We start from the raw sequence: 27,859 nt of genomic DNA, 5'->3' as shown, positions 1-27,859 counted from the left end.
ATGCCTCTGGAGTCTGTGACTTGCATTTCTCAGCTTTTGGCTGGGCAAGGTGACCTCACCTTGCTTCCCACCATCCCAGCAACCGTAGGGGGACATCAAGTGTCCATCCTGGTGGCTGCAGCAAAAGTCCCAGGAAAGGCTCTGATTGGGTCAGATGGGTCACACCCCCTAACCTGCGATCAATCAGCATGACTGGGGGCCTGGGAGGCTCTGGATGGCCAGGCTGGGTTATGAAGTCTCCCTTTTCAGCCCAGGGGTGGGTCTCTTGATCCTTACCACTGGGGCTGGGAGTGAAGGAGGGTCCCTGAGGAAAACAGGGGGCCCTTAAGAGAAGAAGGAAGGGGTGTTGGCAACCCTAACATGCAGATATTCATGATAGACCCCTTTTGATGCCTAAGTTTGTGTTGCTGTTGGAAGCTCCTTGTTGAGTCATACCCATACTATGTCTGCCTGCATGTGGCCTAGCACCATGGGGCATGAGCACGTGCCATTTGGCGGAACTGTCCCTTTCAGAGCCTCAACACCTGCCCTGGCAGGGGAGGCAGCTGGGCTGAGCCCTGAGATGCTGGCATTTGCAATGCTGGAATCTCACTGGATTTCCGAGCGGTGTTCTAGGGCCATACAGTCATGTGCCTACTTGCCTAATTTGTAGAGTGAAGGGATTCTGCTCATTCAGGTGGCCCCACCTCCCAGCCCAGTGCAGCAGGGATAACGTGGGGGGATGGGCCCTTACTGGAATCAGCCTCTTGTCAGTGGGTGGAAACAAAACAGGCAAAGCTTCAGCCTGAGATCTGCTTATTAGCCCCCCTTGCTGCCCCTGGCGTGGGGGCCGTGGCTGCGCTCTGAGGGGTCACAGAGGCTGTGGGGAACCCTGGCCGGGCCGCGAGGGCAAGGGAGGTCATGGGGGAGACCTTCTACTTTGAGAAGGCTCGGAAGGGAGTGTGATGGAGGAGTGTGGAAGAGCTGGTGGGCTTGAGAGAGTGCAGCATAGGGAGGAGCGGTGGAGGTGGGAGGCAGGAGGAGCTGGCCTTCAACATGGGGAGTAGCGTGAGCAGAGTGTGGAGGCCAGGCATCCAGAGAGGGGCCTGCCAAGGGTGTCCTGGTTGAGCCCAGTCAGAGGATAACACACCCAGTCCCAGGACTTGGACCAGGAGGTTGAGTGGAAGGTGTAACAGAGCAGATATATACAGCAGATATCTGTAGCAAGCAGAGATAAGAGCCAGGACCCAGCCACTACTGCCATCTAGCAGCCATCCACCTACCACCTTACCCATCCATCTACCCACCTATGCATCCATCCATCCATCCATCCATCTATCTACCCATCTACCCACCCACCCACCCATCCACCCCTCGACCCATCCATCCATCCATCCATCCACCCACCCACCCACTGATCCTTTCATCCACTCACCCTTCCACCCACCCACCCTTCCATCCAATCATCCATCCATCTGTCCATTAGTCCATTCATATACCCCATCACCCATTGTCCATCCCTCCATCTACCCACCTATCCATCCATCCCTCCATCCATCATCCATCTACCCACCTATCCATCCATCCATTCATCCATCTATCCATCTACCCACCCTTCTACACACCCACCCTTCCATCCAGCCATCCATCCATCTGTCCATTCATCTGTTCATCTACCTCATCACCCATTGTCCATCCCTCCATCCATCTATCTGCCCACTCACTCAGTCATCGAGCTATCTAAGCATGACTGAGCTCTGAGCACATGCTTGGCATGGTGCCAGGTCCTGGAACACAGCAGGAGGCAGAACCCACCCTGCCCTGCTTGGTGAGGGTCCTGTTTCAGCCTTGAAGAAACAGGCTGGAAACAGATGGATGGTTTCCCAGATGGAGCGATGGGCAGGGAAGACAAATAGAGCCGGGTTGGGGGTCAGAGAGGTGTGGAGGCCTGGGTGGGGCTTTCCCACTGTGACCTGGCAGAAGGGGTTACCTCCCTCACAAAGGCCAGAGGGTTAGTGGGATAGTCCACACCCTTGCCCTGGCTGCCCTACTTGCTGTCCAGCTCCACGTCCACGTTCTGGCTTGGCCTTCCTGGTGAGTGGTCTCAGCTCTCCTGGCCTCAGTCTCCCCATCTGCATCATGGAGGTGATTGGGGGCCCATCTACAATGGCCAGGCCTCTTATGTGCTGTGTGGCCTTGGGTGGGTGCCTGAACCTCTCTGTTCCTCAGTGTCCCCATCTATGTGATGGTGATGATAGTGGTGTACCCCTCTCCAGGCTGCCGTATGAGAGGTGAGCTGAGAGCCAGGTCAGCACGGCCCCGGCCTGTAGTCCTGCGTGGAGTGGGTGCTTGCTTGCCAGGGTGGGGAGGGCTGCGAGGACCGTGGAGGCAGAGAGCTTGCTGATGGCGAGGGAAGGGGGGTCTGGGTGTCCCTTTCCTTCTTCCTAGCCTTGAGAAGTTGCTGGAGTTGGGCAGGTCTGGGATTGGGGAAGTGCTGCCTACAGGGTCCTCTTGTCCATCAGCAGTGGCCAGACCCCTACACATCCTGGGCTCCCTGGAGCACCAGTCAGAGGCTGGGCTGAGGGCAGAGAGCCTGGGCAAGAGGTCACGGCTGGGCTTCAAGGGCACAGGGCTCACTGTGGCCCATGAGGAGCAAGACTGTGGAGAGCCACAGGGGGCTTAGGCAGGGGAGTCATGGACTTTGATGTCTTTGTTGCCTTCCACTGGTGGGAGGGCGGGCTGTCGCTGCAGAGTTCTGGGCTGTAACCCAGTGAGTATCGCGGGAGTGGGGGGATCCACGCGGTCTGTCCCTGACACAGAAGGGCAGCATGACGGAGCTGACAGGGTCGTTCTGCTTGCCTTGAGTGGAACCGGCACTGAGTGAGGTCATCTGGCGCCAGGCTCTAGGCGCATAGGATCTCAGACGGACTTTGGGGCGGCTCGCGGGGTCTCACTGTGAGTCTAGTGACTTGTGGGGCCAGACAGACTCCCGTCTCTGCTCCCAGCCCTTAGGAATTTGCTTCTCTCACCTCTCTGGGTCCTTGGGAGAAGTCACGATGGCTCTTCTGAGGTGGACGTGGGTTCTAGAACCTGCCTGCCTGCCCTGCCACCCTCTCGACCCTCAGTCTCCCTGGCTGTCACGTGGGGGCCCTGGCTTTTAGGAGCCACCAGTCCTGGGTGCCAGCAGGTTACATGGTTCCCTCCTGCTGGTACTCCTCAGCGCCGCCTCTCTTCTGTCACCCTGTCACTGTCCTGCTGGCACAGACAGGCAGGAGCCAAGGACATATGCGTGGGGGGTGGCCCTGCCTGGTGATGCCCTGAAGATGAGCTGGGCAAGTGTGGCCTGACACTCCTTTGCAGGGCTCAGGGAGAGCATCCCTGTGGATAAGGTGCTCCCAGGGTGGGCTCACAGTGGGCTCCAGTTGTGTCCGCGGTCCTGGCTCTTGGAGGAGGCAGGGCAGGTGGGAAGGAGTGGATGAAGCTCCGCCCCTGCCTGGCGGCCTGCCTCACCCTGGCCTTCCACGGGGCACACAAATCTGCCTTGGCACTGGGCATCCTGATTTAAATTATCACAGAAGATGGAGGAAATAAGCAGCATGATGACCAGGAGGGAGAAATAAACCATGTAGCTGCTGATGCTGTGGAGGAAGCCCAGGCTCAGGGGCACATGCGATCTGGGGCCCTGGCCAGATTTTCTTTTCTTTCTCTCTCTCTCTGGGTCTCTGTCCCCGCCCCCAGTCTCTCTCAGTGGTTTGGTGTCCTGGCCTGCTGGGACACTGCTGTGAGGACCTTCATCTGCTCCTGGGTTCCACACTTGTCCACCCAGGAGCCCTGCTCTTTCTTCTGCTCCCCAGAGGGCCCAGGGATCAAGCCCCACGAGAGGATCGGATCGCAGCCATCTCCGAAGGAGCTGCCCCTTATCATCGCAGGGCTGCAGCTGCCTGGGGGAGAGGAGGGCGGAGACGGCCTGGGGTGAGCGGTCCCAGGAGAGAGCGTGCTGACGTGAGCGTGGGGGCCGCTGGCCAGCCTGAGCGTTTGAGGCTGCTGCCAGGTGCCAGAACATGGTGACTCCATCCTTTGGGCTGGGAGCACAGTACCCGGAGCTGTGAAATATTGTGGTAACCACAGCAACAGTGGCTTGGGGTGTCTGCCTTTGTGGGGTGTGTGGGACCCTGGCTCAGATATACCTTTGATCCATGGAGCTGCGTGCCCAGAAATCAGAGCGGCGGCCTTGGCAGAGTCAGCAGGCTGCCGTAGAGCGGGAAGTGGGAGCCGGTACTGGAGCTGCCTGCAGCGGTAGCAGGGGCCGTGCTGGACCTCAGTTTCTCCATCTTGAAGGGGACACTTGCCGCACTGACCTCCTGGGCTGGCCGGGGATTCATGAAGTTCTTTGTGAAGGGCTGTGCCCAGCATGTGCTCTGTCAGTGAGCCTGCTTTGTGAAGGGTCAGAGGTGGGCAGGAGGGGGAAGCCTGAGAAGCTTCCAGGGTGGCTGGGTAGGAGGTGAGGGATGGTGGTGTGGGAAACAGGACAGAGAGGTGACTGGCGGGCGGGCTGCTGGTGCCTCTCCCTCTGCAGCTAGAGCGTCCCATCCCTATCCCCCACCCCCTGTCCCCCTCTCTGGGTCTCTGTCTCTGTCTCTCTCTGGGTTTCTGTCCTCCTCTCTCTAGTTCTCTGTTCCCCACCCTGGGTCTCTCCCCCTCTTTGGGTCTCTGTCCCCCTTTGTCCACCAAAGTGCAGTGTCTTCCCTGCTGATGCACCCAGGACCCCGGAGCGGAGTGGCCTGAAGCTCCCTGGTACTGCATCGGCCGGGGCGCGAGCCAACCAGCTGTGCTGCGCCGCTGTGCTCCATCGAGCCACATGGACAATAAAACCAAAATTGGCTTTGAAAGTGGAAGTGCTCTCCGTTTTGAGGGGAAGTGAGGGAATTTGCATGTCAGAACAGCATGTTAAAGGGGCAATACCGTCAGACTCTGTTCTGGCCTGAGTTTTGGGCTCCATGTGGGGGTGGGAAAGGAGTTTACAAAACCCCAAAGAAATGTTTCCATGAAATTCTTTCTTGTTCTTGCCTTTTCTCTCTCTCTCTTTTTTTTTTTTTGGACATTCCAATGAAAAGAACTTTCCGGGGCTTCAGATCTCTCCTATGGGCTTGGGAAACCGACCGTGGAGACGAGAGCCAGCAGCCGGGCGAGGGCAGGCAGAGGGGAGTGCCCGCCCCACCAGGTGCTGCGCCCAAGGCAGCCCCTACGGCCACCACGAGGCCCTGTCACTGTTGGCGTGGCCGTGCATCTCCTGGGGCCGTCCCTCACTAGGCAGTCCTGCCTTGGATTTGGGTCCCCCTGAAGCAGGCCCTGAGGCAAGGACTCTAGTCCCTGGTGTATTTGGGGGGCGACGCCATGAAGGACAGGGTGGGGGGGTGGGGGGCGGGAAGGAGCCCGCGCCGGGGGTGCCCGCGAGGATCTGGCACCAGTGCGGGCAGTGGGCCCAGTCAGCTGGGGACTCCTGGAGGTTGTGGGGATCCTGCCACAGGTGGTGCCCCGGTGGGCATTTACCCCACCCAGCCCCACTGGCCGTGAGCCCCTGTGCCGGGACATCCCGAGGGAGGCAGCAGCCGTGTCCCCGTGTCCAGCACGGGGCTGCACGTGGCTGGGAGTGCCCGATGACAGCGCTAGGGAGACACAGCGCGGGGGTTGGGGTCAGGACAGCGGTGGGGGGGGCACGTTGTCAGAGGCCACATCCAGGCTGAGGGTGCAGCCTGGGAGGCCGTGAGCGGCCTCCAGTGACGCCCTGACCCGCCTGCTGACGCACTGGCTGCGATGACTCAGCATGGGTGACCGTGGCCCGGGTGGCCGTCTGGAGACTCGGACCAGCTCAAGGGCTGCCGCCGCCGCCTTCCTGGGGGCCCACGGCCCCGCCTCGCCCGGCCGCCCCCTGTCTGGGCCAGCCTGAGTAATGGGTCCTTCCCTTAGTCATCGGTCCCAGGCCCCAGGCCTCCCTCCTCCTCCTGCCCACCTCCGCCCAGCCAAGCCTGCCTCTGTCCAGGCTGGGGACTCCAGCCCCTGCCAGCTGCCTCCCTCCCTCCCTGAGTTCCCTGGAGGCTGTGAGGTGTGTGGGGGGGTAGCAGTGGGGGGCTTCAGAGACAGTTGTCCCATGGGTGAGATGGGAGGAAGAAAACAGCCTTGTGAGGTGCTGTGAGCCTTGCTGGGGGCACGAGGAGGAGTGCCTGGGGCAGGATGAGGCATGTGCAGAAAGGGGCTCTTTCCTACCCACTTGGTGCAACTTGGGCTCCACAGCCTATAAGCATCAGTGCTGTGGGCTTGGTAGGGGTTTCTGGGCCAGGGTGTCCTGACTCCTGCAGAGGAGTGTTTTAATGCTCAGAGTATGCATGGCCTCTGTGCTCAGCCGGAGGGCAGCCTTTTGTACCCCCTTAAGGGGTGTTCAGCATATTTCCCATCTTCAGCCCCCAGAAATGGTATTTGGTAAATATCCTCTCAATTTGCACATGCAAGTATATCTTAGGTAAATCCCAGAAGTAGACTTGCTAGGTCAAGGATGTGAGCCTTTAGAATTTTGCTAGGGCTGCCAAACTGCCTTCCTGGGGATTGTCCCACTTCACACTCCTGCTGGAAATGGACGAGAATGTCTGCTGCCAGACGGCCTGCCCCGTGACTCTGCCACCTGAGGGGTGAAGCCAGTCCTTTGGCAAGCACACTTCCCTTATCGTGAGCAAGGCTGACTCTTAGGTCTCTCCAGCCAGCTGTGCTTCCTTTCCTGTGAACCATCAGCCTACATCCTTTGTACATCTTTCTGTGACATTGCTGGCTTTGTATTGATTTCTTAGTGCTCTTTATTTATGGAGGACCACAGTAAATCTATGTCCAGGGACCAAGCAGCCCCAGGATAAAGTTGCCTCTGGTGTGAGATCTTTCTTCTGCTGAAAACATGCCAGTCCCCAGAGCTCAGAGGAAGCACAGGAAATCCACTTTGCCTCACACTCAGAGGAACTTCTAAGAAAAAACTGAGGCCAGCTAAAAGCAAAATGGCAAAGGCCGAGTTGGGGGAGTGTATGAAATCTGTGAGACAAAGTGTCCGCAGAGAGGCCAGTCAGGCTTACTTGGCACCTGCCATGGGCTGGCGCTCTGTGGGTGGTTCCAAATTCAAGCTCCCAAGCACTTGGCCCCATTCAAAGGCATGCGGGTGGCTTGTATGGGCGGCGGCAGGATGCAGGCCCCCACTGGGCCTTGCCAGTCCAAAGTGAAGCTGGGGCAAGTAGCGGGTCTGTGGTCGCTCATTTCCCAGGAGGTGATGGGGACCGGGGAGCCTCATGGCAGCCCTGTGATGTCTGCTTCTGCCTGCCCCATTTGTTGTTGTTGTTTTTTTAATTTTTATTTTGGCTGTGCTGCTCGGCATGCGGGATCTTAGTTTCCGACCAGGGATCAAAACTGTGCCCCCTGCAGTGGAAGCATGGAGTCTTAACCACTGGACCACCAGGGAGGTCCTGCCTGCCCCATTTGAGAGCTGAGAAAATGAAGACCCAGAGGACCGGGGAACATGCCTGAGTCACACAGTTGGCAGATAGCAGGGTGGCCTCGGAATCCTGCCCTCTGCTTCTCACACCAGGTGCCGGAGCCTGGAGCAGTGGGGGCCGTGGTGCAGCCCGGGCAGGCTTTCCGAAGTGGGTCTGGCCAAGATGCATCTCCCAGGCTTTGGGTCCCGGCCCAACCTTCCAGACACCCTGCTCAGGGCCAGGCTCCAGGTTTGGATGACTCCAGGGGATCCTGGTGATGAAAGTGGCACTCTGGTGCTGTCTGCGTGTCACCTCCTCACACCCGGCAGCCCCTGCTGTGCTGAGTGGCATCTGCTGAGAGCCGCATTGCTATCCCCGGGGCCACCCAGACTGGCCAAGTCTGTGTCTGCGTCTGCATCTGCATCTTAACGCGCATCTTAATGTGGTCCCTGGTTTGAGATGCACCTCTTCTTCTCCGCCTCCGGGCTCTGGCAGAGAGGTTCCAAGGGGTCACACCAGCCATCCCTGATCCCAGGCCACTGTGGTGCACAGGGAAGGTGGAGCTCCTGGCCCTAGGCAGGAGGGGGCCCGTTGTGGAAGGGGAGGTCACTCCGCACAGGGACGGCCCTTTGTGGAAGTGGGGCCTTAGGGCCAACACCCAAGATGCAGCCAAGCCCTCTGCCCCCAGGGAGAGGCTGGGCGTTACTGTCCAACCTCAGGGGTGGCAGAGCTGGGAGGAGAAGCCGGGGACCCCTGCACTCTCTGGCCTCTGCACCTCTCTGCTCCTAGCTCCTGTCCCCACCCCCGGCACACTCACAACTTTGATGCAAAGCCAGTTCTGGGATGAGTTGACCACTTTGGGTCCCCATTTCCCGGCCCACGTGCCTGGCGAGGGTAGGTCTACTCTGTCTCATTCATGCTGTGTCCTCATCCCGGTGAGAAAGGGACAAAAAAGGCTGACAAAAAAGTCCATGAGGAGAGTGGGGGTGGGGGTGGGGATGGACCTGAGCACCTCGAGGGTCCTTGGAGGCTCACGTGGGAAGTGCCTTTGGCTCAGGTGGTCCAGAGGCCCGTCACAGGGTATCGCCGAGAGGACACAGTGAGACCCTGTCCCTGGAGATGTCCTGGCAGGGCCTGTACGGCTGAGGGCAGCCCTGGCCAGTGGGTGGGTACAGTCTGAGGCCTTCTGAATCCTGAGGGTCCAGGAGCCAATGACATTCTCTTCATGATCTTCCGAACGTGGGTCCGTCGGGGGTCTTGGGAAACCGAAAAAGCAGAGACCTGGGTCCGAGCAATGACCGGGTCAGGAAGGGTGGGCTGGATGCAGCAGCCCTGGCTGCTTCCTGCCTGGGAGAGGAGAGGGGCATGTGAGGTGCGTGTGCCCTCCCCCTGGTGGGGAGAGGCTCCTTAGCCAGACTAGAGACTCAGGGTCCTCCTGGGCCCCTTTCCTTCCCTCCCTCCGCGGTCTGCACACCCCACTTCCAGGACAAAGCCAGGATCTGGCTACCGGCACCATTGGCACCCCGGTACCACCAGCTCAGACCACCATGGTGCTGGGCTCTGAATCACATGTGTTCCTGCCTCCCAGGGACAGGAAGGCTTTTCCACTTAGCACAGGTGGTGTCCCCCTCTGCCACGTCCCCTGTCCCCCCCGCCACGTCCCCACATCTTTGGAACCCTGAGCACCTCGCAGGCTTGTAGGCAGCGCCCAGGGCCCTGCAGCCCCTCTGCCCATGGGTTGGTTTGCCCCCTGTCCCGAGGCTCTCCAGAAGCGCCGCTGAGGGGAGCGGCCTGTGCGGGCCGGGGACTCCCGTCAGCAGCAGCTGTGTGTCTTGTGCTCAGCGTCAGCGCTTTTACCCCTGGTCGTGTGTAGGGAGCTGGTGGGCTGTGGGAGTCCAAGAGCCTTCTTTCTCCTCCTGCTTTCTTGGAAAGACCAGTGCCCACATTCCTGGCCCTCATTTGTGGGCAGGCATCCGTCCCAGGAATGGGAAAGCGAGTTCCAGAGAGCCAGAGGCCATGGGGAGAGAGCAGAGGGCTAGGGAGGATGGCCTTTGCCTGTGGTGGGGTGGGGGCTGGGAGAGTCCTGGGAAGCTTCTTGACGTCGTGGAGGCTGATGGGCATTGTCTCCTTCTGTCATATTTGGAGGAAGACGTGGTATATGAGGGCCTTCTCAGCTATTCATCTATTGACGTGTTTTGACAAAAGTTTTCCGAGATGAAACAGCAAAGGGGACAGGGGCCCAGGCGGAGGAGGGGTTGAGGGGAAGTGAGTGGGGGTGATAGGGGCTGGGCCACAGAGGACCTTATAGACTGTGAGGTCCTGGAGGTCGTGGCAGGGCTCAGATGTTCTTGAGTTTTGTTTTTGAGGTGAAAGTCATATAACATAAATTCACCATTTTAAAGTATGTAATTCAGTGGCATTTAGTGCTTTTACAAGGTTGTGCAACCATCATCTCTGTCTAGTTCCAGAACATTTTCATCACCCCAAAGGGAACCCTGTATCCACAGGCAGCCACTCTCCACCCCCTGCCCCCAGCCCCTGGCAACCACTTATCTGCTTTCTGTCTCTGTGGATTTCTGGACGTTTCATGTATGTAGAATCACACAACACACAGCCTTTTGTGTCTGGCTTCTTTCACTCGGCCTGATGTCTTCAGGTGTCTTCCACGTTGCAGCATGAATCAGCTTCACGCTTTTTTAGGCCTGAGTAATATTCTACTGTATGCATACACCACGTTTTGTTTATCCATTCATCCATTGATGGGCATTTAGGTTATTTTCACCCCCCTCCTTTTCAAAAGTTCATTTTTTAAAAACTTATTTTATTTTTTGGCTGTGTTGGGTCTTCGTTGCTGTGCGAGGGCTTTTTCTAATTGCAGCGAGTGGGGGCTACTCTTCATTGCGGTGCACGGGCTTCTCAGTGCGGTGGCTTCTCTTGTTGCGGAGCATGGGCTTTAGAGCGCAGGCTCAGTCGTTGCGGTGCACGGGCTTACTTGCTCCGCGGCATGTGGGATCTTCCCAGACCAGGGATCCAACCTGTGTCCCCTGCATTGGCAGGTGGATTCTTAACCACTGCGCCACCAGGGAAGTCCTCAAAACTTTATTTTTATTCTAAGATAACCTTTGCCTTGGGCATCCTCATTCTGAGGGCTAGGAATCTGTTTTACTTGTCCCATCGCCCCAGCGAACTGCCTCCATAGGTAAATCCATCTTCTTAGGGCAGTTATTCTTGGTTTAATGGCTTCCTTACGTTGGTGACAGGAAGACCCCATGCAAGCTGCTCTTTCCTGGGCCCGGGTTCGATCCTCCTGTGTCATCTTACAGCTCCGGGGCTGTGGACAAGCTGCTCAGTGTGTCCCTGTCCCTGAAAGGTAGGACTGACGGGCGTTTCCTCTCTACTGGGTGTCCACCAAGTGCACCCAGAACCGAATTCTTCTGTAAACAGCCAGGGTGACTGTATGGTCATGTGGCTGCCCTCCCCTGGTGTTCAGGGCACAAGAAGTGTGCTGGCTGGTGTCAGAGTGGCTGGGCCTCAAAGGCCAGCATGTCCTGGAGGTGGTATTCCCTCTCCCACAGGGAGAAACTGGCCGGTGGCACCCCCGTCCCTGGGGCTTAGTGCCACCTGGGAAGTTGCAGGTTTCAAGTTCTTCCTTCATACCCGTGCTGGAGCTCCGTGCTGGCATCTAATCCCACCCTGCCTCCTGCAGGGGAGAGAAGAGGGGCTTACTGTGGGGATGGCTCGCTAGGGCACAGGGGGCAGTGAGGTGACATGGAGAGTCCTATACCTCAAAACGAGCACTCAATAGGCATAGGTCATTTTAGAATGAAAGCTAATGAAATACATTAAAAAAATAAATTTATTTGTTGGCTGCATTGGGTCTTCGTTGCTGTGCATGGGCTTTCTCTAGTTGCGGCGAGCGGGTACTACTCTTCATTGTGGTGCACAGGCTTCTCAGCATGGTGGCTTCTCTTGTTGTGGAGCATGGGCTCTAGGCACGCGGGCTTTAGTAGTTGCGGCATGTGGGCTCATTAGTTGTGGCACATGGGCTTAGTTGCTCTGTGGCATGTGGGATCTTCCTGGAGCAGGGATCAAACCTGTGTCCCCTACATTGGCAGGTGGATTCTTAACCACTGCACCACCAGGGAAGTCCCTGAAATACGTTTTTAAAGAGGAGAAGCTTAGAAGCAACCCAAAGGTTCATAGATGGGTGAACAGATAAAGGAATTGTGGTGTGTCCACACAGGGGAATATTACTCAGCCATAAAAAGGAATGAAGCACTGATCCCTGCTACAGCAGTGATGAACCTTGAAGACGTCAGGCCGAGTGAAAGAAGCCAGACACAGAGGACCACATGTTGCATGATTCCATTCATATAAAATGTCAAAATAGGCAAATCCATAGTTATAGGAAGCAGATTAGTGGTTGCCAGGGTCTGGGAGGGGGATGAGGGGGCGACTGGTAATGGGTATAGATCTCCTTTCATGGTGCTGAAATATTCTGGAACTAGACAGAGGTGATGGTTGCATAACATTGTGAGTGGATTTTACACCACTGAATTGCACACTTTTTTTAAATTTAATTTTTAAATAAATATTTATTTATTAATTATTTTATTGTCTGTGTTGAGTCTTTTTTTGCTGTGCGCGGGCTTTCTTTTTAGTCACGGTGAGTGGGGGCTACTCTTTGTTGCAGTGCATGGGCTCCTCATTGCTGTGGCTTCTCTTGTTGCGGAGCTTGGGCTCTAGGCACATGGGCTTAGTAGTTGCAGCACATGGGCTCGACAGTTGTGGCTCACGGGCTCTAAAGCGCAGGCTCAGTAGTTGTGGTGCACAGGCTTAGTTGCTCCGCGGCACGTGGGATCTTCCTGGAGCAGGGATCGAACCCATGTCCCCTGCATTGGCAGGCGGATTCTCAACCACTGCGCCACTTAGGAAGCCCCTGAATTGCACACTTTAAAATGATGAATGTTATGTGACTCTCATGTCATTAAATACAAAAAGGGACACAGGAGCCTCTGCAGGTCTTGCATGAAACCCTGCCCATTTCACAGGTGGCACATGGAGGCTGGAGAGGTGCATCTGTTGCCAAGGCCAGTCAGTGGGCAGGTGGCAGACACCATGGGGACCCAGGTCCGGTTTCTGCTTCTCCAGGGTTGGTTTCGCCTCCGCCTGGGGCAGCTTCTGAGCCCTGCCAAGCCTGCCCAGGGTCCCTGCGGGGGGGAGACTGGATGGCCCTGAGGCCTCTGAGCCACCTGCCCACCTCTGCTCTCCCGCAGCATGGCCGACAAGAACGGGGCCCTCAAGTGTACCTTCTCAGCCCCTGGCCACAGCACCAGCCTCCTGCAGGGCCTCGCCGCCCTCCGCGCCCAGGGCCAGCTCCTGGACGTCGTGCTCACCATCAACCGAGAGACTTTCCACGCGCACAAGGTGGTCCTGGCTGCCTGCAGCGACTACTTCAGGTAAGCATGGGCCCCGGGGGCGGGGTGGAGGGCACCTGCCTTTCTAAGAGGGAAGATCTCAGGGCGAGGCATCCGGCCAGGACAGCTCTATGGCGGCAGAATTGCCGCATCTTTGGATTTAGAGAGAAGCCAAATGTCCAGTAAACCTACAGGGTTTTCCAGGTTTGCTGCTTATTCAAACTTTTGGCGGACACTGAGCAGACAAGCAGAGCATGCCTGGGGGACAGAGGTGGGTGCCGGATTAGCAGCTTCTGCCCTGCGAAGGTTTTCATTCTAAATCTTTATTTGATGCCTGCATGTGCCAGGTGCTGTTCTAGGCCTTGGGGATTTAGCCCGGATGAGACAGGCATGATCTCTGCCCTCGTGGCGCCTGTGCTGAGGCCGAGGGATGGGAGGAACACCTGGTTGGCAGCCCTTGTGTGTTCCGGGCTCTGTCCAAGGCCCCACGTGATGAGTGAGGCCTTGCTGGGTGTATGGGCCTCTCTGCCCCGAAGGCCCTTTCCTGGAAGCTCCTGCCCTGTGCCCAGCTGGACAGGGGAGTGAGGGCCCCATGGAGCAGGGCTGGGGGCCGTTCTCTCCAGCTGGGCGCTGTCACAGGCTGGGGACAGTCTCCCTCATTCCCTTAGTGACCAGCTGGCAAGCTTCCTCCTGCCACCAGAGAGAGCTGGGGTGCCGCCCTGGGGATGGTTCTTCAGCCCACTCTGCCTGGAATGGCTGTAGCGTCCCCACCTGCCATCTCTCCAAGCCCTAGCCCAGGTGCCCGCCTTGGGCTGCATGGTCCTCGCAGCCGGGGTGCCTTGCTCAGTGCGCCCCCTGGCTGCCCGCCCCATGCGCTCAGAGAGGCCATTCTGGGGAGTTGGAGCAGCCAAGCCATCTGGGGCGCCGCTTCTATTTTTATTCTGGATTTGGGGACGGGCGGGAGGGCCCAGCCAGAACTGCCCTTTAAAGGCTCCTCTGCGCTGGCACTGCAGTCAGAAAGGCCTTAAAAGGCAACGCTCCCTCCCGTCACCATGACTGCTTCTGCCTTCGATGGGCTGACGGGACTCATGGGGACAAGAAGGAGCAGGGTCCAGGGGGCTGGGGGAGCGCTGCTGTGGGCAGTTGGGGGGTTGTTAGTCAGTGGCCCCACGGCAGCACCAAGCTCAGCTGTCCCTGCTCTGGGGCCTGAGCCGGGCGCACTGGGTGTGTGACTAGGGCGTGGGCACCTGTCCGGCGATGTCGGGAAGTTCTCTCCCCTCAGACGGCTGTCATGGATGTGAGCTGATGGTAGTTATAGTTATGATGAAATGCCATGAAAGGAGCCTGCCACAGGCCATCTTCTAGAAACTGCCATGAACTCTGAGCAGGCACGGGGGCTCTCGTCTCTCTTCCTGGTGGGGGGCTCGCAAAGGCCATAAGGGGCTGTGACCCAGGGCCTACATCTCTCAGCACTGCTTCTCAGAGCAGGATAGGATGGCTGACAGAGCTGCTGGGGGGGCAGGTCTCACGATGGGCTGGTGTTCCTTTGGTTCCTTCTCGGGGGACTTCCGTGACCACCTAGGCCTCTGGAGATGGCAGGGACCCTAGCACAGCCCCCTGCTGGGCACTCTGACCTGGGGACCCTCACCCCTCCCCAACCCCTGTGAGTGACCAAGACCCAGGCTGGGGAAGGTAGAGCCACCTGCCCAGGTGAGGGGCTGGGCTCTGTGACCACGGTGCATAGTGCCCTTGGGGGTCCCTGCCTTCTCTCCAGAACTTGCCACGGGCGTGGTCTTCCAGGGCTGGGTGTTAAGTTGGGGCTGGAGGCCTGTCCCCAGAGCCAAAGCCAGAGCCAACGTTTGGTCTCTTCTTACACAGCTGCACCCGCCCTGCAGCGAGCAGCCCCCAGTCCCCACCCTCTGACCCAGCTGGGCCCCAGCACCACACACCTCTGGCTGAGGCTGGGCAGGGCCCCATGTGGAGGGGCAGAGTGGGGAGTTGCTGTTTGTAGGAAGATGCATGGCTAGGGGTGTATTCAAAATCTTTCTTTTCCTTTTTGTGTGTCTTTAATGAGCATCAGGCTTTCCCCTGGCCGGACCTGCCCTGCTCACGGTGTCCCAGGGCGAGGAGGTTCTCGGGCAGCCACAGTGCCCCTTGGCTGCCCCAAGCCCACATGCTGTGTTTCTGACCTTCAGGGCCATGTTCACAGGCGGCATGAGGGAGGCGAGCCAGGACGTTATCGAGCTGAAAGGTGTGTCGGCCCGCGGCCTGCGGCACATCATCGACTTCGCCTATAGTGCCGAGGTGACGCTGGACTTGGACTGCGTGCAGGACGTGCTGGGCGCGGCCGTGTTCCTGCAGATGCTGCCCGTGGTGGAGCTGTGCGAGGAGTTCCTCAAGGCCGCCATGAGCGTGGAGACCTGCCTCAACATCGGCCACATGGCCACCACCTTCAGCCTGGCCTCGCTCAAGGAATCAGTGGACGCCTTCACCTTCCGGCACTTCCTGCAGATTGCCGAGGAGGAGGACTTCCTGCACCTGCCGCTGGAGCGCCTCGTCTTCTTCCTACAGAGCAACCGGCTGCAGAGCTGTGCCGAGATCGACCTGTTCCGCGCGGCGGTCCGCTGGCTGCAGCACGACCCCGCCCGGCGGCTGCGCGCCAGCCACGTGCTGTGCCACATCCGCTTCCCGCTCATGCGCTCCTCGGACCTGGTGGACAGCGTGCAGACGCTGGACATCATGGTGGAGGACGTGCTGTGCCGCCAGTACCTGCTGGAGGCCTTCAACTACCAGGTGCTCCCCTTCCGGCAGCACGAGATGCAGTCTCCGCGCACAGCCGTGCGCTCGGACGTGCCCTCGCTGGTCGCCTTCGGCGGCACGCCCTACACCGACAGCGACCGCTCGGTCAGCAGCAAGGTGTACCAGCTGCCCGAGCCGGGCGCCCGCCACTTCCGCGAGCTGACGGAGATGGAGGTGGGCTGCAGCCACACGTGCGTGGCCGTGCTGGACAACTTCGTGTACGTGGCCGGGGGCCAGCACCTGCAGTACCGCAGCGGCGAGGGCGCTGTGGACGCCTGCTATCGCTACGACCCCCACCTGAACCGCTGGCTGCGCCTGCAGGCCATGCAGGAGAGCCGAATCCAGTTCCAGCTGAACGTGCTGTGCGGCATGGTGTACGCCACGGGCGGCCGCAACCGCGCAGGCAGTCTGGCCTCGGTTGAGCGGTACTGCCCGCGGCGCAACGAGTGGGGCTACGCCTGCTCGCTGAAGCGCCGCACGTGGGGCCACGCGGGCGCCTCGGCCGGGGGCCGTCTCTACATCTCGGGCGGTTACGGCATCTCGGTGGAGGACAAGAAGGCCCTGCACTGCTACGACCCCGAGACCGACCAGTGGGAGTTCAAGGCGCCCATGAGCGAGCCGCGGGTGCTCCACGCCATGGTGGGCGCGGGCGGCCGCATCTACGCCCTTGGCGGCCGCATGGACCACGTGGACCGCTGCTTCGACGTGCTGGCGGTGGAGTACTATGTGCCCGAGACGGACCAGTGGACCAGCGTGACCCCCATGCGGGCCGGCCAGTCGGAGGCCGGCTGCTGCCTGCTGGAGAGGAAGATCTACATCGTGGGGGGCTACAACTGGCGTCTCAACAACGTGACAGGCATCGTGCAGGTGTACAACACCGAGACGGACGCGTGGGAGCGCGACCTGCACTTCCCGGAGTCCTTTGCCGGCATCGCCTGTGCCCCTGTCCTGCTGCCCCGGGCCGGGACCAGGAGGTAGCTCCCCGGACCCCTGCTCCCGGCCTGGCTGTCTGCCGTTTCTGCCAGGGGCTTGGCGGGCGCGTGCCTGGGTGGAGAACTTCGACCCCCCACCCCTGGGGGCTGGCCTCGCATAAGGCGCTCTCCTTCCTGCCCCCCCTTCCTGAATCCTGAAGCACATTCTGGCTCCGTGCCCTCTGGGGGAGCCTGCCAGCAGCAAGGCTGATGTGTCGTGGCAGCAAACTCACACCGAAGGCGGTTTCCTCGCCCACCACAAGTTCCTGCTGGCTGGCTCTTGGGCGGGAATTGGGGTCTCCTCTGGGGTGTCATTGTGTGGCTTTGCCCTGTGTCTCCCCCCTCCCCCTGCCCGGAGGTCTGAGACATTCAGAGGCAAACTCATTAAGGGTTGATCCCCAGATTCCCCCCCACCCCCGTGAGTTGCATGCATCTCTTTTTTAAATAAACACACCCCAAATCTCTGTAACATATGGACCTCCAGGAGCAGGAGAGGCAGGCAGCTGGCAAGTACCTGGCTCTGGTTGGCCAGAAGGGCGTGTTTCCACCTCCCCAATAAGCCCGGGCTGCCGGGTGGGAGGAGGCCGGCACTCATTCCCCTTCCCGGCCTGGGTCTTAGCACCTTCAGGGTGTTTGATCTTCTGCTTTCAGGAGGAGAAGAATACAGCCAGCTCCCAGAGATGGTCCTCACAGGCATCCGGCCTTCCATTGGGCCCTGGGTGACGTGTGGGGCCTGAACAATGGGGCTGACTCTTCTCATCCCTGTCCCTGTCCCATGAATGAAAGGGGATGCCTGCTTCAGAATCTCACAGTGCGCCTGCATTCCACAGGGCCTGTCCCATGATTTTTATCTCCCTCTGCTCCCCCCTCGCCCTGTGTTCAGGTTGACATGCCGCCGGGCCTGTGCCCGGCCGGGGTGGGAAGTTAGGCGGGCCGCGAGGCCTCTCCCTTCAAGGGCTTTGCGGCATCTCCGGCCACATTTGTTTTGGTGTCTAAACCTCAAAACCTTTTTATTTTTTTTTGTTTTCTTTGGCTTTTTTTTTTTTAAGAGGCCAGCGTGGCTGTCTTATAAACGAGATTTGTACCCTCGGGGCAACTTAAAGTGTCTCTTTTGCTGCTAATGGACGATTAATGTCGTGTCTCTGTGACCCACTCGCCATGTAAAGAATTAACCTCATACCTTAGCAGACGTCGTCTCCTAATATTTTCCTTTTATTTAATAAAAATGTTATGGTAAAGACCTGGAGTGGGCCCAGTGCTGAGCTTGTGGGGTTTGATGGGTCGCAGATTTCTCGTGCCCTTGCATGTTTGGGGGCTCCTCTCCCCCCTCCCCCTCTTCGAGCATTGCAGAGGAGCCAGAAGAGGGGGCTGGCCTTTGGCTCTGGGGTGTGGGGGCAGCGGGAAAGGAGGCTAGGACTTCCACCGGGTGCCCGGAAGACAGAGGGCAAACCCATCTGGGGCAAGGCAGCCATTAAGAGACTCCTTCCAGGTTGTGCCTTGCGCCTGGTGACCCGGCCCCCTGCCATCAGCCAGCCTCACCGCCCCTGGCATGTTCTGTCTCCATCTGCTCAGTCCTGGGACTCCGGGTTGGGAAGCCGGGGAGCCCCTCTGTCCAGAGGCTGCGATAGGGGAGAAGAAGGGCAGGTCCTAAAGGAAGCATGAAGTCACTGCACTTCCATTTGGGCCCAAGAGCTCCTCAAATTGCCCCAGCCCCTGCTCTTGCGGCAGGCCTCTGCATACCTGACTACAAATTGGTGGAGAATGCAGCCGGGTTCGCGCTGACAGCCTCCTGAAAGGGCAGTCTTCCGAGATCACCCTCAGAACGTAGCCACTGGCCTGGTGCTCCTGTGCAGTGGCCATCAGGGCCCGGGGTGAGGCTGGGTGTATATGCGTGTGGGGGGGCGTGGGGTTGAAATAGGAACTTGGTTGGGAACCAGTAAGGAGCCCACACCGCCAGGGGCATAGAAATGAAAACAGCCTCCCTCAGGGACTTACCAGAACATTCCAGCCCCTTCTTATCCCCCCCAACCTGAGCTCCCCCAAAGAGAACCCTTCCCTGCTGGAGTGTCGGCCCCTTCAGGGGGGCAGGGAGAAGCCTTTGCCAGCTGCAAGTCCCCCCAGATCAGCTCACACCTCAGAACATCTTGTCCCCAATGAGCTGGCAGGGGTGCCGGCGCGGAGCGGGGGTGGGGGGGCTGCCGCCGTATCTAACCGGGTCGATTGTGCATAACCGTCTGGGCTGGTTCATGGAATGTTCTCGGGGGCCCCCTGCCCCTCCCTCTCCACACCCACCCCCCCCACACCCCCCCCGGAAGAAAGGAAAATTATTTTTCGTATTGTAAACTTTAAACACGAAAAAGCTGTTTTTAATTTAGCAGAAACTGGCTTGAATCTTCACTTTGTGCACATTTGTGTCCTTCAGAGAGAAGCGGAACACACGTGCACACAGGCATGCAGACGTTCACATGCACACCTGCACTCACGCATCCGACACCCACGTCCACGTGGTCACGCTCACAGGTAGCCTTGCTCACGGGCCGTGTAACGTGCTCACATGCTCGCTCACGCACAATTAAACACGTGCTCACGTGTGCACACTCTCCCGGACCAGCCTGGCCCTCCTCTGTACGGCACCCTGCAGAGGTCTGGAGCTCATCACCTCCTTCACCTTTCGTCCAGGGCAGCTTGGGCATGTAGGCACTGAGCTTGTGGAGAGCGCGTCTGCTTCCAGATGTCCTGCTTCCCCGCCATGGCCCTGGATGCGGCCAGCAAGGAGCCTCCCTCCGCACCTGGGCTTGGGCTGTGGGAAAACACCATCTCCCGGGACGGTGGGATGGAGGCCCGCGAGAGGGAGGCCAAGTGTGACTTCTGGGGCCTCACAGCGAGCGAGGGCCAAAGGGGCCTCAGGGGAGCCGTGTGAGGTGGGAATCTGCCCCAGACCTGGCCAGCTTGGAAACCCGCCCCTGGCTTCATCTCTGAGAACGCAGCTCCAGCTCCTCTGTTCTCACGGGCCCTGGAGATTTTGCTTCTCATGGTGGGGCCTCGGCGCTCCGGTTTTATTAGGGGCACCTGGCCATGTATCCCAGGAGGCGCAGCCTGAATGTCTCTTGCACAAATGAGAGCTTTTGGGGTGGAGAGGTGGGAGCAGAGTCTCATCCACTCCAGCATCCGTGGGCATCACTGGCCTGTGGACCCCAAGAGCAAGAGGTCCACGAAGGCGTGCTCCTGCCCACAACAAGGCCCCAGTTAGTTCTTGTGGCTGACCCTGTTGTTGCCATCCCAGCGGCCATTTCACCCTCCTCACCAACAGAGCCATGATTTGGTGCCCAGCCTCGGGGGTTAATTTAGGATTTGGCTGAGCCATTCTTGGCAACGTCTTTTGTGTGGGTTGTTTTCGATCTGGGCACGTTTCCCAGTTCTGGCCAGCAAGTTTTAAGGGGAGGTCTGGAGTGGGGGTTTCTGGACACAGGAAAGGTGTTATTGCCCCCTTCCCTCCCTTACTGTTTCCTACGAGGACATGATGCCAGGAGCTTCTGCAGCCATCTTGTGGCCATGAGGAGCAAGTTAAGACAGGCACAGAGATGCTGCTGCCTCCCAGAGCCCTGAAACCATGGGGACACCAGTCCCACCCTGGAACCTCTTACCTCCAGACTCCTTGTTATGAGAAATCACAATGTCTGTGCAGCTTAAGATACTAGTGGTCAGATATTCTGATAATTGTAACCCAAACAGTTCCAAAATTAGAATATAAATATAACAGATGCTGGGGTTTCCCCATCTTATGTAAGTCAAGGTTTTCATTTGCAAGCAGCAGAAACACTGGCCAATTTAAACAGCAAAAACGTGCATTGGAAGGCTGTTCAGTTCCCCACAAAAGTGGCAGGAAGGTTGGAAAACCAAGCTCAGAAAGTCATAGAAATCAAGGGGGTGAGGGTGATCAGCTGAAATCATGCCAGGGAACTGGTTGGTGAGGTCACTCCTGCCACCACCACAGAATTCAGATGCCTCAACTGGCACTGCCATTGGCACTCTGCCACAGCTGCCCCTGGAAACCAGATGCTCCTGCCCCAATGCTGTTTCTTGGCATCATTTGGAAACACCCTGTTGGCCCAGCCCATGTCCTGCTCCAGTGCCCTAGGGAGTGGGGAAAGTTAGTACATCAATTTATTAGTCACCTGTTGCTGCTGCGTAACAAGGAATCCCAAGACTCAATGGCATGCAAAAATAAATATTTTTCATGTGTATGTGACTCAGCTGTGGGTGGATGTCTGTTCTAGGCTTCCATTGGCTGGGCAGCTCTGCTTCCAGGTGCAAGACTGTGGAGTAACCAGGAAGCTCAGCTCCACCTGCCTTGCATCCTCCTGGGACCAGCAGCTGGTCCACCTATGTTCTCCTCCTACCATGGTGCCAGAGGACAAGTGGGATCACATGAGGCTTCCTAAGGTCCAGATTCGGGACTCTTGTGCTGTCTCTTCTACCCATATTCCCTTGGCCAAAGCAAATGATGTGCTCAGAATCAGGGCTGGGGAAATATCCTCCCGCCTTATGCAGGAAGAATGAGCAACAGTGTGGCAAAGGGCGGGACGCAGAAATGAACTAGAGGCCCATCACTTGACTGATCACACCATTGGCTTTGGAGCCTCTGTTGTCAGTGGGGGGCTGAATTCCTATTATGGGGACTCCCCAGCCTCCAGATGCTGGACCACCAGAAAGAAAATCCAGCTGTCTCTCTTCTGCAGCCACTGCCCCCTAGAAGTTGGGGAATTCTCCTCTTTTATTGTTGAGTAGATTGGGGCTGGAAGTGTCCTGGGCTTTTGGACAGCGGCGGTCGGGTGGGGGGGGGGTCTATGTGAGGGAGTTTAGCTGGAGCTCAGCCAAGTCTCAGGGCATTGTGGTGTCATTGGAAGGCCTGCCCCAGATGTCCCTTCAGCATGCTGGCTGTGGGGGGTGGGGACTAGACTGCTGGCTCAGCCCCACTGTACCCTAGATCCATCCCCCTGGGTTCCCGCCCCCCCCCCCCCCCCCCCCCCGCTCCAGCCTCCTTGGCAGTCTGCCCTGTCCTACCTTCCATCCCATACTCGGCCTGGGGTGGGGGGCTGAGGGGGCTGGGTCCTCATCTAACCTTTTGTTCAGTTGTAAGGAGTGAGCTCCACGTCTGGGCCGTTCTGGCTCCCATCGGGTTCTTCCCTTTAGCTTCATAATCAAACCTGGCTCTTGCTTTGCCTTTCAAAACTCTTGTCTGATGAAGGCCTGGTTTGGAAGTCAAAGACAGGCCCTGGATGGTTTTCCTCTTTGCCTTCCCGCTCCAAATGGCCCGAGTTCACCTTCATGCAATGTGGGTACCCTGGATTGACTGAGATTCCATATAAGGCAGTGCAGAAAAGCAAGCCATGAAAACTAACATCTCGACGTAGGGTTTTGCTTCCCTAACAGTTATTGAGTGCTTGCGAGGAAGCAGGCGCTGAGCTAAGTGCTTTACCTGCATTATCTATTTAATCTTCCCAAGAGCCTGCTCTAAGGAGCACCATTATCCACATTTCACAGGGGAGGACAGTGAGGCTCAGAGAGATGAAGTCACTTGCCTGTTGCCATACAGCTGGAGGATCGGCAAGGGCTGGGCCACGCAGAAGCACTTAGGAATTTAGGTTTTAATTTAGCTTGTATTTGGAAGCTTTATGTTGAGGGGTGCTGTGGCCTGGATGCAGGGGGAAAGACATTCGAGGCAGGGAGACAGCCTGTGCAAAGGCCCAGGCAAGATCAGCAAGGCTGGATGGCAGACATGGGAAAGGGAAGGGTGGGAGAGGATGCTAGGGAAGCTGGTGGAGAACAAAAAGGGAGCCAGGCAGAGTCACGGAGCAGAGGAGAGAAAACTACATCACGGAGGTAGCAAGAAGTAGCTTACAGGACTTCCCTCTTAGCACACATTTGGATATGTTCTGTAACTCAAGTGAAGCTGTTTAAGAATGGGATATGCCTGGGACTTCCCTGGTGGTCCAGTGGTTAACAATCCGCCTGCCAACGCAGGGGACACGGGTTCGATCCCTGGTCCGGAAAGATCCTGCATGCCACGGAGCAACTAAGCCTGTGTGCCACAATTACTGAGCCTGAGCTCTAGAGCCTGTGAGCCACAATTACTGAGTCCACAGGGCACAACTACTGAAGCCCGCATGCCTAGAGCCCATGCTCTGCAACAAGAGAAGCCACCGCAATGAGAAGTCTGCACACTGCAACGAAGAGTAGCCCCTGCTCACTGCAACTAGAGAAAGCCCATGCGCAGCAACAAAGACCCAACACAGCCAAAAATAAATAAATAAATAAATAATAAAATAAATCTACAAAAAACAACAAACGCAGAAGAATTCGCCTTCCAATGTAGGGGACGCTGGTTTGATCCCTGGTCAGGGAACTAAGATTTCCACATGCCGCGGGGCAACTAAGCCCATGTGCTGCAATTACCAAGCTTGCGTGTTGCAACTGCTGAGCCTGCATGCCACAACTAGAGAGCCCATGCACAGCAATAAAGATCCAGCACAGCCAAAAAAAAAAAAAAGAATGGGATACTCCTGATCTCCTTTGGGTCAGGGTTGGCTGGAGAAGGACCCAGAACAGCTCTGCTTTGGGGTCAGGAATGGCTGTCTGGAGGAGGGCTCATTTGAGGTGGGTTTTGAGGGATGGATAGATAGGAGTTTTCCAGGCATACAATGATTCATTCAACAAGCACTTAATTCCCGCTCTCTGCCTAGTTGTGTGTTAGCTCTGGGGATCCAGGGAAACAGAATGAACACAGATGAGTATAAAATGAGGCCTAAAGTGCTTAGAGGCGTCAACAAAGAACAAGACTTAGGAGTACGGAATTGGGTGTGCCTGTGTTCTTTCTGCATCACACAGGAAATTCAAGCCCTGGAGTGTTTGAGAAGGGTGAACATACTTTTAGCTTCTCATCTCTGCTCAGTCTATAGGGGAGCAGACAGTACTCCACACCCAGCTGTTTTCAGAGGGTGGGATGTTCCTGGATCATGGGACCCACATTCGAGGGTACACTTTAGATAGGGCCCTCAGGGAGGGTCTGTCAGAGGAGAGGCCTGAAAGATGAGAAGGTGCCAGCCATGAAAGGATCTGGGGGGAGAGCAGTGCGGCCAGAGGCGACAGCACATGCTAAGACCTGGAGGTGGAGTAGCAAGGAAGCCGGGGTGACTGGAGTGAGGGACCAGGGTGTGTGAGGACCCTGCGGGCCACTGGACTTTTTTTCCTGAGTGTGATAGGGAGTGTGAGATCCGCCCAGCTTTACAAAGACCGTGAGCTGCTTTAGGAGTCCTGCCTGGGTCACACTGGGTGGCGGAAGCTGCCTTTGATGAAGGGAGAAAGTGAAAAAGTCAGGGCTGGGTTCTGCCTGGGTCACCAGACGCCCTGGCCTCACCCTCCTCGGGGCTGGGGGTCAGTGGAGTGGGAGGAGGGCTTGGGTCACTGTCTGGCCATTGCGCAATAAGCAGGCTTGTGGCTTCCTCTGACTCATCACCGGGGTTTAGCATGGATCGAGTTACTGCCGGAGTGTGGGGTGAATGGGGGTGAGTAGGGCGAGCACCGGCCCCTCACCTCTGCCCCGCGGGCACGGCCTCCTGCTGTGGCCCCTGCTACCCCCCAGATCTTTTCTTTTCCATCTTCCTGTGCAGAAACTGGCTTAATGCAGCCATATGTAAATGATCAGGGTAACCAGCATTTTTCGAGCACTTATGATCCAGGCACTTGACATGCATGAACCTCATTTAAACCTTACAAAACCTGGTGTAGAGAAGGAAGCTGGCCTCTGCTGCCGGGCCTGAGCTCCAGTCCTGGCTCTGGTGCCTAACTTGCTACGGGCAGCTGCCGTCCCTGCTCTCTGTCGCGATGTCCTCTCCAATCTCACAGGATGGTGGCAGGAACTAGCAGTCACATAAGTAGGATGTCCAGTCCCTTACCTGACTCCCAGAAGTTGCAGTCTCAGTGCCAGGGAGAGAAGATGGACTTCAAATCGACTTCAGCAAAAAAGAGAATAAATTATTGGCTCGTATAATTGAAAAGGCAGGAGCGTCTAGCTTCAGGTTATGGCTGGATGCAGGAATTCAGAGAGTGTCTCTGTCTACCTTTGGTTCTGTTCTCCTTTGTGTGGGTTCACTCTCGGGCCACCTCTCTTCTTCTTCTTTTTTTTTTTTTTTCGGTTCGAGCACACTGCATGACTTCCAGGATGAACCCAGGCCACGGCAGTGAAAGCATGGAATCCTAACCACTAGACCACCAGGGAATTCCCCAGGCCACCTCTCTTCAAGTGGTGACCTCTGGCTCTGCACACCTGTGTTATCCTTCAAATCCGCCACCCAAGCAGAGATGGTGCTCTTCTTTCCCATGCTTCAAAGAAAAATTCCAGACTTGCATCTCATTGGGAGATCCAGACTTGCATCTCATTCGGCAAGCTGGGTCACATGCCTGCCCTGACCCAACCGTGATGGTCAGAGCAATGGCTCTGCTGATTGGCCCAGCCTTCCACTTTGAAGGGGAGACGCTGTGGGGAGAGTGGTGAGACCAGCTCTACCACGAACCAGGGGCTAAAAGTTGGAAAGGGTTCCCTGAAGGGTAGTTGGTTGTTGACACCCTAAATACGAGGCTGATGCTCTCTAGGCAAAAAGGCCAGAAGTCCAAGAAAGTGCTCAAAACCATATGAACAAGAAGGACAAAACAGAGCAGTGGTAGTACCCAGGGCACTCCAGATTAAAATCTATGTATGTGTATGACAAAAATAAACTCAAAATGGATCAAAGACCTAAATGTAAGGCCTGACATTATAAAACTCTTAGAGGAAAACACAGGCAGAACACTCTATGACATACATCACAGCAGGATCTTTTTTGACCCATCTCCTAGAGTAAAGGAAATAAAAACAAAAATAAACAAATGGGGCCTAAGGAAACTTAAAAGTTTTTGCACAGCAAAGGAAACCATAAGTATGACGAAAAGACAACCCTCGGAGTGGGAGAAAATATTTGCCAACGAAGCAACTGACAAAAGATTAATCTCCAAAATACATAAGCAGCTCATGCAGCTCAATATCAAACAAACAAACAACCCCATCCAAAAATGGGTGGAAGACCTAAACAGACATTTCTCCAAAGAAGACAGGCAGATGGCCAACAAACATGTGAAAAGATGCTCGACATCACTAATCATTAGAGAAATGCAAGTCAAACCCACAATGAGGTATCACCTCACACCACTTAGATTGGCCATCATCAAAAAATCTAGGAACAATAAATGCTGGAGAGGCTGTGGAGAAAAGGGAACCCTCCTGCACTGTTGGTGGGACTGTAAAGTGATACAACCACTATGGAAAACAGTATGGAGGCTCCTCAAAAATCTAAAAATAGATCTACCATATGACCCAGCAATCCCACTACTGGGCATATACCCAGAGAAAACCATAATTCAAAAAGATACATGTACCACAATGTTCATTGCAGCATTATTTACAACAGCCAGGACATGGAAGCAACCTAAATGTCCATCGACAGATAAATGGATAAAGAAGATGTGGCACATATGTACAATGGAATATTACTCAACCATAAAAAGGAATGAAATTGAGTTATTTGTAGTGAGGTGGATGGACCTAGAATCTGTCATACAGAGTGAAGTAAGTCAGAAAGAGAAAAACAAATACCGTATGCTAACACATATATATGGGATCTAAAAAAATGGTACTGATGAACTCAGTGGCAGGGGAAGAATAAAGATGCAGACGTAGAGACCAGACTTGAGGACACGGGAAGCGGGGGAAGGAGAAGCTGGAACAAAGTGAAAGAGTAGTATTGACATTTATACACTACCAAATGTAAAACAGATAGCTAGTGGGAAGAAACTGCATAACACAGGGAGATCAACTTGATGACTGGTGAAGAGCTAGAGGGGTGGGATAGGGAGGGTGGGAGGGAGGCTCAACAGAGAGGGCATATGGGGATATAAGTATAAATACAGCTGATTCGCTTTGTTGTACAGCAGAAACTGGCACAACAGTGTAAAGCTTTATACTCCAGTAAAGGTCGAAAGAAAAAAAAAATCGATGTATGTGTATGTATTTAATGTGGACATCTCATCAAACTGTTGTAATATGTAAATAAAAGCATGTTTGGAAGATGTTGGTGTCCCCCTTTGATCTCCATCAATGTCCCCTCCAGCCATCCCCCGCCCTGGTGAAAAGTGTTTGTTGTGCAATTAGAGGTGCCTCCAGTTCCCCTGGCTGCCCCTCCTGGCTTCTGCCCCTCCCATGCCCCGAAATCCCTGGGCCCTCCTGAATACAAATTTTTGACAGTGGTGGCTGGGATCCCGCTGCTTGGGGATGGACACACTAGACTGTCAGGACTCTTCTTGCCTCCCTAGGTTCTCCTCCACCCCCGTCACTGGGGAGACTCTGCTATCTCTTTCACTGCTGCGTCTAGGTGAGATGTCTGGACCTGTCCTTTAGCATCCCACGGCAAAGCTGGCTTCCTTGAGCAAAGCTGGACTGGAGAAATTCGCAGAGAGGAGGCTGAAGCTCTGTAGTTCTAGTTCTCCGAGTTTAAGGATCCAGAGAATAGGTACTGGATAGGGAATAGGAATAGAGAAAGAAAGGTGTTAAGGATGACACCAGGATTTTGGGCTGGGGATTGATCGCACCCCCAAAACCATGTTGGCCATAGGAGGCTCCCTTCCTCACATGCCCTTCCTCCTGGCCCATCACTGGTTTTACTTTCCACATCACATGTCTCTCCATCTGAAAAGTTCTTGGGTCATTTGTTGGTGGGTTATGTTCCATCCCCCCGCCCCGACTGTGGACCCCGTGAGGGAAGGGACCAGGTCTGCTTGCTTACGCCGTTCCCGCAGTATGCTTGGCACCTACGGCGCTCAAGAAATGAATGAATGCATGCGTGGATGAGCAACGCCCTGAACTGGTCTCTGAGCTGAACTGGTCCGAGCCCAGGCTCAGCCTCGAGTGCTACCTGTCCTTGGGGTGGGTGCTGGCTCCATCCTGGTGACCTGGAAGAGTTTGCGTCCAGGAGTCTCTCTCGGGGACTCCAGAGCCCCAGGCTGTCCCTTGCCCAACAGCCAGGCGGCCGCTGTCCAGCGGGCCAGGAGGCGGCTCATTGCGCCTGCGCCGAAATCCCCACCCTCCCTCTCCCGCCTC

The 27,859-nt window shown here is 56.5% G+C and overlaps 1 protein-coding gene and 1 long non-coding RNA gene across 4 annotated transcripts in view; one reads left to right on the top strand and one right to left on the bottom strand.

Annotated features, from left to right (window-relative positions):
* The window catches only part of KLHL26 (kelch like family member 26), a 29,769-nt gene extending 11,877 nt beyond the window's left edge, over nucleotides 1-17,892 (top strand). The window contains exons 2-4 of one of the 3 annotated variants that reach the window (XM_057708030.1): nucleotides 10,745-10,854; nucleotides 12,761-12,943; nucleotides 15,111-17,892. In XM_057708030.1, the coding sequence (XP_057564013.1) occupies nucleotides 10,745-10,854; nucleotides 12,761-12,943; nucleotides 15,111-16,678 (1,861 nt within the window). In that variant the 3' untranslated portion in view covers nucleotides 16,679-17,892. Of the gene's footprint in view, nucleotides 1-10,744; nucleotides 10,855-12,760; nucleotides 12,944-15,096 lie in introns of all 3 variants that reach the window. The other 2 variants (XM_057708031.1, XM_057708033.1) reach the window with 2 other exon arrangements.
* Nucleotides 17,893-19,062: 1,170 nt separating this feature from the next.
* Nucleotides 19,063-27,812, bottom strand: LOC130836110 (uncharacterized). Its single transcript, XR_009049119.1, has 5 exons — nucleotides 27,675-27,812; nucleotides 24,792-27,275; nucleotides 24,627-24,683; nucleotides 21,794-21,921; nucleotides 19,063-20,805 (listed from the first exon to the last, which is right to left on the bottom strand). It is a non-coding gene; the product is annotated as an uncharacterized LOC130836110 (long non-coding RNA).
* Between the last annotated feature and the right edge of the window lie 47 nt (nucleotides 27,813-27,859).

Source organism: Hippopotamus amphibius, chromosome 15, assembly GCF_030028045.1.
Source record: "Hippopotamus amphibius kiboko isolate mHipAmp2 chromosome 15, mHipAmp2.hap2, whole genome shotgun sequence".
NCBI lineage: Eukaryota > Metazoa > Chordata > Mammalia > Artiodactyla > Hippopotamidae > Hippopotamus > Hippopotamus amphibius.
This window is presented reverse-complemented; position numbering and strand designations above follow the sequence as displayed.